This window comes from Chiloscyllium plagiosum, unplaced genomic scaffold (assembly GCF_037043375.1).
Source record: "Chiloscyllium plagiosum isolate Xiang-an unplaced genomic scaffold, Cpla_swu_hap1 HiC_scaffold_4, whole genome shotgun sequence".
Taxonomy (NCBI): Eukaryota; Metazoa; Chordata; class Chondrichthyes; order Orectolobiformes; family Hemiscylliidae; genus Chiloscyllium; species Chiloscyllium plagiosum.
The window spans coordinates 78,561,124-78,573,682 of NW_028270142.1; the positions used below are offsets into that span (position 1 = coordinate 78,561,124).

Genomic DNA, 12,559 nt, shown 5'->3' on the forward strand with positions numbered 1-12,559 from the left:
ACAAGCTAGTTACATCACCAAGTTGGACTTAATGTGTGGTTACTGGCAGGTTACTTTAACAGAGATGGTGAAAAAGTTTCTGCGTTTGTAACCCCAAATGGACCATATCAATTGAAAGTAATGCCCTTTAGAATGAAGAATGCACCTGCCATATTCCAAAGACTCATGAACAGAATTGTGGCTGAGTTAACAAACTATTTGGATGATGTAGTGATCTTTACTAAGTGCTGGAAGGATCACATGCCACAGTTGCCAGAGCTCTTTGAACGACTACAAGAAGCAAAACTGCTAATAAGCTTAAAACTGAATTCACAAAAGCAGAGGTAACATTCTTAGGACATAACATCGGTCATGGAAGGTTGACCCCATGGAACGCAAAGACAAGGAATTTCCATGATCAACCTAGAAGAGGCGCTTCAATTCTCAGGACTCAGTGGATTCTATCGGAAGTTTGTTGCAAACTTCAGCAGTGTAGTGGCACCATTAACCGATTTGCTGAAAAATAACACAAAGTTTTGGTGGACTCAGCAACTCCAGGAGGCATTCGACCACTTGAAAATAATATTAACCATTGCACCTAAGCTTTCAAAACCTTTTAAAGTTGCCATTGATGCTAGTGACATAGGAGTTGGAGCTGTACTACTACAGGAAGATTGGGATGGAATTGAACTGCCAGTTGATTACTTTTCAAAGAAACTCAACATCCACCAGAGGAAATACTCCATGATCGAAAAAGAACTATTGAGTTTGGAACTGGCGCTACAACATTTTAATATGTTTGTCATGAATAATTTGTTGCAGATGGTTAAGTACACAGATCACAATGCTGTTACATTCTTAGAATGCTTTAAAGACAAGAATATATGAGTGTATTTCATTGGAGTCTTACATTTAAGACTTTTAACTTAAAAATCATACATGCTGTGGGCCATAAGAATCGCAGATGCATTACTGTGGATTTAACTGATAAAGTTTAGATGAGATTTGGATTTATCCAATGTTATATGGGAAGAAATTATGGCAAACTTAGATTAAAGTTATCTGTATGATATGGTAGTAACGTGTTTACAGAATAGAAAAAAAAGCAATTTTTTCATTATGATGGTCCATTTTTTCTTAGGGGGAAAAGTGTTATGAAGGTGTAAAGGGTACTGACCCTTAGGGAGTTGAAGGACTTAGCAAGCACAGAGTGCTGGAGAAATTACAGTGTAACATTTGGTTCAGCAGGTCACCGTACCTGGGTTGCTAGGAGACAAAAAACAAATTCAAATTCAACCAGTTTAAATTATGCCCCAAAATACCAAACTCCAATCCAGCCTGAATTTAGTATTTTGACAATATTAACACCACTGAAACGATCCAATGCTCTTAAATAAAGACAGAAAATGCTTGAAATACTCAGCACATAAGGCCGATTCTATGGAGATAAACAGACTTGATGTTTCAGGGTGTTAACACTTCATCAAAACGTTCTCCTCTCAACAGACACTGCCTGACCTGCTAAGTACTTCCAGCATTACTATTTCTATTCAAGAATTCCAGCATCTGTAGTATTTTGCTTTTGAACTTTTAATACTCTTCTTGGGTGCAAAAATCCATGTTAGAAATTACTGTCATAAATATGTAAAAGAAAAAGACTGGAAAGGTCAAATAGCCTTTCTTCATTCCAAATGTCCTAATTTTTCAGTGTCCCTTGTCTTACATTTAAATAATTTTACAAAAGAAATAGTTTCAACAGGGTACTACTGGAACCACGAGCAAGTTCTACTGTATAAGGTGGTGACTAGTGATGCAAACAGCTATGTAGTTTGCAACTTACGTTAATAAATTTGTAAGGAAATAGCAATGTAAATTCTGTCTAAACTTATTAGCAGTACATTGCAAACATAGTCAACTTCAGGTTCATGCAACATGAATAAGACAGTACCAGAAAACAAACTAATTAACAATTTACCCAGGAGTTACACAATTTTCCCAATGATTAAATACTTTAGAATAGTCACATGACTGGAAGTGAAAACTGATCCTCACTAATTCAGAACGGTTTGGCTTCCTGCAACCACCTGTCATGTTTCTCTCACTTGTATACAATCACTTTTTATTTGTATTTTGTATATACAGGAAAGGAAAATAAAGTCTTGCTCAAGATTATGTAGCAATCTTTGTTATCTTGGTTATGCAATATTACTACTTCATACAGGGGTAACATTCTGTTTCATAAAGATGTGGAAATTAGCAATTGTCTTCTGGATAAGCCTATCCAGATGGAAAGAAATACCATTGCACAAAATTAATACATACAGCATTCCTTGTTCGTGTTGGAAAGCATAATGCTTTCCAACACGAACAAGGAATGCTGTATGTATTAATTTTGTGCAATGGTATTTCTTTCCATCCTTTCCATCCATGTAGACTGCCTCTTCCAGTTATATTCAAACTTGAAAACCAGCTTCCTTGCTAAGAACCATATCTTCAAAACCTCTTATTTTTCTGTGCATGTTTGCAAGATCTTTATTCTAAATAAACCATGTTTTTACAATCGTCCTGTTCTCTGCCTTTAAGATCTGATCCTTTTCTCTAATATCTGTAATAATCATCCAGAGGTTCCTGAAAATCTGTGCATTTAATTTGTGTTAAATCCCCTCCATTCTCTTCGGATTCCTCATTATCATCCTCTCAACGAATGGAATCATTTATCCTGCTCCCCATCCCTCACTCTGTGGTAGGTTTGGAGCTGGAGGATGAGGAACCCAGCAATCGAAAGAGGGTGGTGTGGGGGTTGAGAACTGATGAATGCCAGCCTATGCTCTTGGCGCTGACACCCTTCTCCCATGAACCCCTTCATGCTAACAGTCACCAATGTCTGGGTTCTTCCTGATGTGAAGCCTTGAATGGGTGTAGTATTGGCCACGGCCACGATTTCACCAGAGATGTTGCTTTCCTTTGAATGGATAGCAAATCGCAGCAACCAGGACTTAGGCCGTGAGAAGGCCTGTCAAATGTTTGACTGAAACAAGATGCAAGAGTCAAAAAGTGTGGTGCTGGAAAAGCACAGCTGGTCAGGCAGCATACAAGGAGCAGGAGAGTCGACGTTTCAAGTCTAAGCTCTTAATCAGAAAGGTGGGTGGGCCCAAGACAGCTGAGAGATAAATGGGAGGGGGGTGGGGCTGGCGGCAAGGTAGCTGGGAATGCAATAGATAGATGAAGATGAGGGGGCGGGGGGGGTGATGCGATAGGTCGGAGTGGAGGGTGGAGCAGGTATGTGAGAAGGAAGATGGACAGATGGGACAGTTCTAGAGAGCAGTGCTAAGTTAGAGGACTGGATCTGGGATAAGGTAGGGGGGAGCGGAGATGAGGAAATTGATGAAATCAACATTGATTCCGTGTGATTGGAGGATCCCAAGGCAGAAGATAATGTGTTCTTTCTCCAGTCATCAAGTGGCTAGGATTTAGCGGTGGAGGCGGCCCAGGACTTGCATGTACTTGACGGAGTGGGAGGCAGTGGGGTTGTTTGGTGTGCGCCCTGAGATGTACTCTGAAATGTTCCACAAGTTGGCGTCCTGTCTCCCCTATGTAAAGGAGACCACATCAACAGCACCAGACACAGAACAGGAGGGAGACAGGACACCGACTTGCAAGACATTTCAGAGAAATCTCCGGGACACAAGCACCAAAACCTAATCCACTGTGTCGCGGTAACTACTCCCCTCCCCCCATCATATCCCAGATCCAATCCTCCAACTTTGCATTGCCCTCTTGAACTGCCCTATCTCCATCTTTCTTCCCACCTATCTGCTCCACCCTATCACCATCACCCCCCACCCTCATCTATCTATTGCATTCTCAGCTATCTTGTCCCTTAGGTAAAAACAATGACTGCAGATGCTGGAAACCAGATTCTGGATTAGTGGTGCTGGAAGAGCACAGCAGTTCAAGCAGCATCCAAGGAGCAGCGAAACCCTTAGCCCCAACCTCCTCCCATTTATTTCTCAGCCCCCTTGGTCTCAAGCGCACCCCCAACCCCCACACACATTCCTGACAAAGAGTTATGCTCAAAAAGTCAACTCTCCTGTTCCTTGGATGCTGCTTGGCCGGCTGTGCTTTTCCAGTGCCATACTTCTTGACTCTGACCTCCAGCATCTGCAGTCCTCACTTTCTCCTACAAGATGCAAGAAAAGGGGTGATGGGAAGACTTAGCAGTTTTTGTTTTTTGCAATTCATTCAGAGGATTAGGGCATCGTACTACTTTCTCCCCACCCCCACCCTCCTCTCACTTATCTCTCCACCCTTCAGGCTCTCTGCCTGTATTCCTGATGAAGGGCTTTTGCCGGAAACGTCGATTTTACTGCTCCTTGGATGCTGCCTGAACTGCTGTGCTTTTCCAGCACCATTCTAATCTAGACTCTGGTTTCCAGCATTTGCAGTCATTGTTTTTACCCATCACTACAAAGGCCAGCACTTTTTCCCCACTCTTAACTGTCCAGATGACAGTTACAAGTCAACCACATTTGTTTGTGTCTGCAGTCACATGTACGCCAGAACAAGTAATTTCCTTCTCTAATTTACATTAATGAATTGGATTCTTTTTCTACAACTGACCATGGTTTCATGGTAATCACATGATTTTTAATTCCTGAATTTAACCTCCATCTTCTTGTATAATTCCTTGGATCCCAGATTAATAGATTAGCAACAATACCATGAGGCCAACCCTCTGGTGGCTAAGATCCTGATAGCTCCACACGATTCCACCTAATATCTCTGAATCGCATCTATTCTTGAATCCATACACCTCTATAGACTGCTTCATATTTCATGTTTCAATTTAATTATTTTCTACATTTGCTCAATTCCATCAATCTTTATAAAATTTTACCTTGGCGTTTTTCAGGACATCGTGAAACAGACTGATATGCTAGAACAGGTTGATGTTAGGAAGGAGGATGTGCTGAAAACATTGAAAAGCATAAGGATCGATAAATTCCCTGGTCCAGATGGGATAATGCTAGGTTACTACAGGAAGCGGAGGAAGAGATTGCTGCACCTTTGGTGATGATCATTGTGCCCTCACTGTCCACTGGAGTAGTGCCAGATGACTGGGATAATTCTGGGAATTACAGACCAGTCAGTCTCACGCCTGTGGTGGGTAAAGTATTGGAAAGGATTCTGAGAGGTACGATTTATGATTACTTGGAAAATCATAGTTTGATTAGAGATAATCAGCATGGCTTTTGATGGGCAGGTCATGCATTGCAAACCTTATTGAATACTTTGAAGATGTGACAAAACACATTGATGAAGGTAGAGCAGTGGATGTGGTGTACATGGATTTTATCAAGGTGCTTGATAAGGTTCCCCATGGTAGGATTATTCAGAAGGTAAGGAGGCATGGGGTACAGGGAAAACTGCCTGTCTGTATACAGAATTGGCTAGCCCACAGAAGGTTGGTGGTAGATGGAAAGTATTCAGCTTGGACCTCGGTGACCAGTGGTGTTCCACAGGGATTGGTTTAGAGACCTCTGCTCTTTGTGATTTTTATAAATTACTTGAATGAGGAAGTGGAAACGTAGGTTAGTAAGTTTGCAGATGATATGAAGGTTGATGGAGTTGTGGATAGTGTGGAGGGCTGTTGTAGGTTGCAACAAGACATTGACAGGATGCAGAACTGGGCTGATAAATGGCAGATGGAATTCAACCTGGAAAAGTGTGAAGTCATTCACTTTGGAAGTTCAAATTTGAATGCAGAATACAGCGTTATAGGCAGTATTCTTGGCAGTGTGGAGGAACAGAGGGATCTTGGGGTCCATGTCCATAGATCCCTTCAAGTTGCTACCCAGGTTGAGAAGGTTGTTAAGAAGGCGCATGGTGTGTTGGCTTTCATTAACAGGGAGATTGAGTTTAAGAGCCACAAGGTTATGCTGCTGCTCTATAGAGTCCTGGTTAGACCACATTTGGAATACTGTGTTCAGGTCTGGTCACCTCATTACAGGAAAGAAGTGGAAGCTTTAAAGAGGGTGCAGAGGAGATTTACCAGGATGCTGCCTGGACTGGAGGGCACGTCTTATGAAGAAAGGTTGAGGGAGCTAGGACTTTTCTCACTGCAGCGAAGGATGATGAGAGGTGACTTGATAGAGGTGTGCAAAATGTTGAGAGGTTTAGATAGAGTGGATAGCCAGAGACTTTTTCCCATGGCGGAAATGTCTACCACAAGGGGACATAACTTTAAGGTAACTGGAGGAAGGTTTAAGGGAGATGTCTCTTTACTCAGAGAATGGTAAGTGCGTGGAATGAACTTCCATCAGTGGTGGTACAGTCAGATACATTAGGGACATTTAAGTGACTCTTGGATAGGCACATGGAAGTTAGTACAATGAAGGGTATTTAGATTAGTCTGATGTTAGAGTAGGATAAAAGGCCAGCACAACATCATGGGCCAAAGGGCCTATACTGTTCTATACTCTATGTTTTATGTTTTGTTCCAAATTCTAAAATCACTTGTTCTTCTTGGGACTTTCCCTCTTACTCTTCACTGGTGTAATATTTACACTTTGTACTTTCCACTAGCACTGATAAGGGAATGCTGAAGCTACCAATTCAGACGTACCTTAGTTAGAAGGCAACAAAACAGTTACACAAATATTACAGCCATGGTAACAATGGATGTTAGGAAGATCTGCATCCAACAGTTAATTGGCTTTGCTCGACAAGGGAAATGCTACAAAGTATTTAAAGATGACAAATCAGGACATCAACTCAGTGTAGCACTACTGATGTGTAGAACACAAATATCAGATTTGAAATGAAGGCAACAAATAACATTTTTATGTAGCCTGCTAGGTTTTCGGAAGTGTTGTGCAGAGGTCTGAATCCTGCAGGTATTTCCCATCTCTCTTCATGAAGGCAATCTCCCAAATGGAGATAGCAATGCTGCTGGCAGCCTGCCAAAAACACTAATCACACTGATCTTTGAAAACTGGATGCAAATCCTATCCCAGATTAATTTTGGCGGTGCCCACTGCAGATCTGAAACTTTCAGTTTCCAAGCCTATAATCTATCTTCTATCCCACTGCACTTATATATCAAAAATCTAATTTCTCTTTTGTGGAATTGAAAACAAAATACTCCAATTCTGACTGTCCACATCATGTTTACAGCTTCCAGAAGGTTTCCACCACCAGGTTCCAAAAAGCACCTCTTTCCTTCAACTTGCAGCAGCAGTACAATCCTAGCACTGCAGCAATGCTGAACTCAAACCTTGAATTGAGAGAGATAGGAATAGCTGCATATCTTTAAAACACACTAACTGAAAATATAAATATGAATTATAGTATAGCCATTGATCAGCTTATTGGTACATCTTTCTTTATTGTCTGTCAATCTGTATGCCCCGTTATACTGCCTCTATCCATAACAGGCTGACCTACATTTCAAAATCAAAACAATAACTTAGGTGGCTGAAGATCTATTCCTTTAGAATTTGTTATCTAATGTAGACAATGGTCAACTGACATTTTTTTAAAAATTATATCAATAGAGAAATAGAATAGTGAATTGCTCATTGATGTCAAGATGGCTATTCATTTTTGTCTAAATGTATAACCTGTCTGTAAATGTAAACCTCTAACTGGCTACTTACGTTTAATTATTTATTAGTTTTAAGCAGTATGAATGGTCTTATACCATTCAGGGCAGCAATGTATGTAAAAAATACACATTACAAAATTTTAACTATGTAAAGCCTATCTTGCTTGACGTATTTGCTCGGCTTGATAGCTGTTGCTGTATGACTTGAATGATAGCTTATTGTTGAAATAGTTATACAATTAATCTGAAATCTGCAGTCCAGCCAAATGTTGTTTTGTCCTTGGTTGGAGTTAATGAAGTGATTTTTCATCCCTCAAATGCAGGAATAGTAGGCTGTGTACTACACCGTCTTAATAAAACCTGCAATCACCGCAGCAGAATCTCTATTTTGCACATGAAGGCTTTTCAACCAAGTTATTGGTGTTATGATTCAGTGATGAATATAATGACAATCTAAATGTTTAAAGATATGATTAACATATAAAACACAAACCCATGTAAGGAGGAGGTCTTGGTTTGGAAATATATATGTGCTCCTATATAGCAACACTCAGTAAAAAGAGAGGCGACGACTTGTTTTGAGGTTTGATCTCTGATGCATAACTCAGGTTCAGTGTCACACGTCTGCTCTATTAAATGACTACTTGCTGAGCCTGGTACACATTAATAGGGTCGTTCCCTAATTTTCCGACATCCTGAACCTGGGAAGGCATTCGCAGGTTCTATTTCCCAAGGACACATCCAATCTATATCCCTGGCAGACATTTACCAGTTACGATTTTTGCTGCCAACTTCCTAATCCATCGAAAACTAAATATCACATAGTTCTGACCTAGTTGTATTCCATACAATGCAACTTCTGGAGCCGAAGCTCAAGCTGTTCGTTGTCCACAAAGCAGCACCACAATGATTGCCGTCTTCAGTGTTACATGGCAGCTCGGTAAATTCAAAGATGCGCACACTTGCAGCCACAACATCCGCTATCACAGTATGGTGATACTGATCAATATTGTACTCTGGCAAGTACTGGAAACGACCCCATTTCCAAAAGAAGACCTTTCCCTCTGACTCCCCACTCAAAAAAAAACCTGGGATCATCAACACAAATTAAACTATATTTCAAGGTTGCAGGTTTTCCTTGACAATTAAACATAACAATAATTCAAGTAAAGTTCTCCTTTCGGTTCAGAAATACGGATTTTGCACTCTATTGCCGTGCTTTGGCTAAGAATGTGCTGAGGAGAGAGGGGCTTAGCTGCCTTCAACATGTTGTTTACTTGGAAGTGGGGGAAGGTGGTCGGATTGTATCTGGGACCAGATTCTGGATTAGTGGTGTTGGAAGGGCACAGCAGTTCAGGCAGCATCCAAGGAGCAGTAAAATTGACGTTTCGGGCAAAAGCCCTTCATCAGGAATAAAGGCAGTGAGCCTGAAGGGTGGAGAGATAAGCTAGAGGAGGGTGGGGGTGGGGAGAAAGTAGCATAGAGTACAATAGGTGAGTGGGGGAGGGGATGAAGGTGATAGGTTGGGGGCGGGGGAGGGTGGAGTGGATAGGTGGAAAAGAAGATAGGCAGGTAGGACAAGTCATGGGACAGTGCTGAGCTGGAAGTTTGGAACTAGGGTCAGGTGGGGGAAGTGGAAATGAGGAAACTGTTGAAGTACACATTGATGCCCTGGGGTTGAAGTGTTCTGAGGCAGAAGATGAGGTGTTCTTCCTCCAGGCGTCTGGTGGTGAGGGAGCGGCGGTGAAGGAGGCCCAGGACCTCCATGTCCTCGGCAGAATGGGAGGGGGAGTTGAAATGTTGGGCCACAGGGCGGTGTGGTTGATTGGTGCGGGTGTCCCAGAGATGTTCCCTAAAGCGCTCTGCTAGGAGGCATCTAGTCTCTCCAACGTAGAGGAGACCGCATCGGGAGCAATGGATACAATAAATGATATTGGTGGATGTGCAGGTAAAACTTTGATGGATGTGGAAGGCTCCTTTGGGGCCTTGGATGGAGGTGAGGGAGGAGGTGTGGGCGCAGGTTTTGCAATTTCTGCAGTGGCAGGGGAAGGTGCCAGGATGGGAGGGTGGGTTGTAGTGGGGCGTGGACCTGACCAGGTAGTCACGGAGGGAACGGTTTTTGCGGAAGACGAAAAGGGGTGGGGAGGAAATATATCCCTGGTGGTGGAATCTTTTTGGAGGTGGCAGAAATGTCGCCGGATGATTTAGTTTATGCGAAGGTTGGTAGGGTGGAAGGTGAGCACCAGGGGCGTTCTGTCCTTGTTACGGTTGGAGAGGTGGGGTCTGAGGGCAGAGGTGCGGGATGTGGACAAGATGCGTTGGAGGGCATTTTAACCACGTGGGAAGGGAAATTGCAGTCTCTAACAAAGGAGGCCATCTGGTGTGTTCTGTGGTGGAACTGGTCCTCCTGGGAGCAGATACTCCGGAGGCGGAGGAATTGGGAATACGGGATGGTATTTTTGCAAGAGGTAGGGTGAGAAGAGGTGTAATCCAGGTAGCTGTGGGAGTCGGTGGGTTTGTAAAAAATGTCAGTGTCAAGTCGGTCATTATTCAGTTTTTACCTTATATCTGAGTCCATAAAACCACATGAATCAGCAGAGAGGAAGGAACTACACCAATGGGCGGATTTCTGGTGTTTGGGGGAGCAGCCTCACCTGGCTGAGTAGCCGCGGCTCCAGCCCAGCGACGGGGGTTCACTCCCCTGCACGAGGCAGCGCAACAAGCTGTACCCAGTTTGCACACTTCCAACCGGCAAATACTATAGTTTTAAAAAAATACACAAAACGAGAAATGCCATTGACTGGAGCCTTACTCCACATAATGCACGCTGCAATCTTCATACCACTGACAGCTGGCCACTGAGTCCCGCCAACGATAGCGGTAAAATAATAATAATAGTTACAACAAGAGCTTGCCTACAATTATTGTCGGACCCATCTAGCTCCAATGTGGGGAACGCAAACCACCCTCATCCGACCCCACACCCGGGCTGGACACGCGAGGACTGCAGTACGCGCGCTCTTCCCCTCGGCGAAGTGTGAGGGTGGGGGTTGGATGGCAGCCCCAGTACTCACGGTGCAACCACCTTCCCCGAGCGAGTAGCTCCAGCCTCCTCTCCCTCCAGGAGTCCCGCACTCAGCAACCCGCGCATGCGCACGGCCGCTTGCAAGCCCCTCATTTCCCCCTCCCGTTTGAGAGACCGGAGAAATAGAAAGCTCTCTTTCCGTCCAGAAATTCCCATGTTCCCTCCCTCCGGGTTTTCAAACCCTAGTGTGCATATCTCCTCATTTATCACCTCCAACTCTCGATTTGCACAACTGCAGGGCACAACTTGTATCTCTCAAACCAGCCAGCTCGTCCCGAATAAAATTCTGGCGTGAACCGTGGATGCCATAGAGGACCGATTAAATTGCTCAAATACACCCGTTCGTCCACCCCCCATCTAACCCCCGACGAACATGATGCCTTCGATTACGGTCTGCAGTTCCTTTCTCTCCTCAGTTATGTAAAATTCTCACGATGCATTAAATGTTTTGAGATGTCAGCGCAGATTTTTGCGTTAGGGATGCAGCATACAGAAAGCCGAAACAGCAACAGCAACATCCGCAAAGCCCATCCCAGGGGAATAAGCTCCCTCACAAACAAAAATAAACAAAAACCGAATTTCAATTACCATCCTATATTTGGGGATGACGAGGCGTGTTTATTATTAACAGATCTGTCCATATTTAAACAGCTGGCTAAAGTGGTACTACATAAATACGGACAGACTCAAATTGACTTAGGATCATTTGTACTAAAATCTGACAACAGCTAAAATTTATGGCGCGGACTGTGTGGCTATCTACAGTGACCGCGGTCTCATTTCTAATGCCGCATTTGGTTTTATTATCACTCCCTCTTAAAATACAATAATTGAAGTGCTCTGAACCATTGCATCCTCCCTGCCATTTTCTACAAATATCTCAGCAGCATAACAAACAGGGCAGGGGGATGGTTTCTGTCGTCTACTGCAGGATTCTTCGTGTGATTACAGATTAAATTGTCAAATCGGAAGTGAAAAATCACAACAATTACAGCAAAAAAAATCCATAAGGAATTAAAATGCAACTGAAAATATAGCCAAATGGTCCACAGAAACAGGCAGAAGGTGGGCATAGGCAACCATAAAATGGACGGTGTGAGATTCAGAGCGGCGATTGTCTCTGGATATTGCTGAGGCAAATAGTAATTTATATATAAGAATGATAGAATATTTCCTTAGGTTAAGAATGACCTGATACATAAATAACATCACGTCACTTCCTTGAATTGGCCCGAGTTAGAACCGGGGCTCCCTGGTGACAGAGATAGTGCAGAGACCAGCCAGGGACCCAAGCAATCTGCTCACTAAGCTGTTGCCTATTGTGTCAGGCTGTATGTGCTGATCACTTCAATGTATATATCAAAAAGAAATATGTCATACATAACCACTAGCAGCGCGAAGATCAGACCTTGTGAGACATAACCTTAAATATAAGAAACTAATAATTGTAAAATCAAATTGCGTCAAATATAATTAAAAACATCGCTAATTGATTTTATATTAATCGGACCATCCTTTTAAACATGAACAATAAAAACTCAAACGAACAATGAAGGTAAGAATAGTCCTTAAATCAAGAAATGTCTACGCTTACACTCACCTTTCTTTGGTTTAAATTATTTCACTCGGCGCATGAGCTCTGTTTAAGTTTACGGATTTTTCTCTGCGTTCACTCGTCGTTGTCAATGAACATGGCTCACCTCGCCCGGAAGGTATCGCTCTCTCTCTCACACACTCTCTCCCAGCCCTACCCCCTCCCTTATATAGAGAGAAGGTCGCACGAGCGAAAAGTCAGATCATCCGGCAATAATATCGTTGGTGGAATCGGTCGAAAAAGACGGTTGAATCGCCTGGGAGCTAGGGAGGGATGTAGCTGTTCCTCACACCTC

The 12,559-nt window shown here is 43.0% G+C and overlaps 1 protein-coding gene across 8 annotated transcripts in view; it reads right to left on the reverse strand.

Annotated features, from left to right (window-relative positions):
- rgs20 (regulator of G protein signaling 20) overlaps positions 1-12,559 on the reverse strand; it is a 306,524-nt gene that overhangs the window by 201,947 nt on the left and 92,018 nt on the right. Inside the window, exon 1 of one of the 8 annotated variants that reach the window (XM_087986400.1) lies at positions 12,271-12,372. The exons of 5 other annotated variants lie outside the window; for them this stretch is intronic. Coding sequence is in view for 1 of the 3 variants with exons in the window: in XM_087986397.1 (XP_087842523.1) it covers positions 10,147-10,173 (27 nt within the window). In the remaining 2 variants the exon portion in view is untranslated. Of the gene's footprint in view, positions 1-10,146; positions 10,262-12,270; positions 12,373-12,559 lie in introns of those variants that run through there. 2 more of the 8 variants (XM_087986401.1, XM_087986397.1) reach the window with 2 other exon arrangements.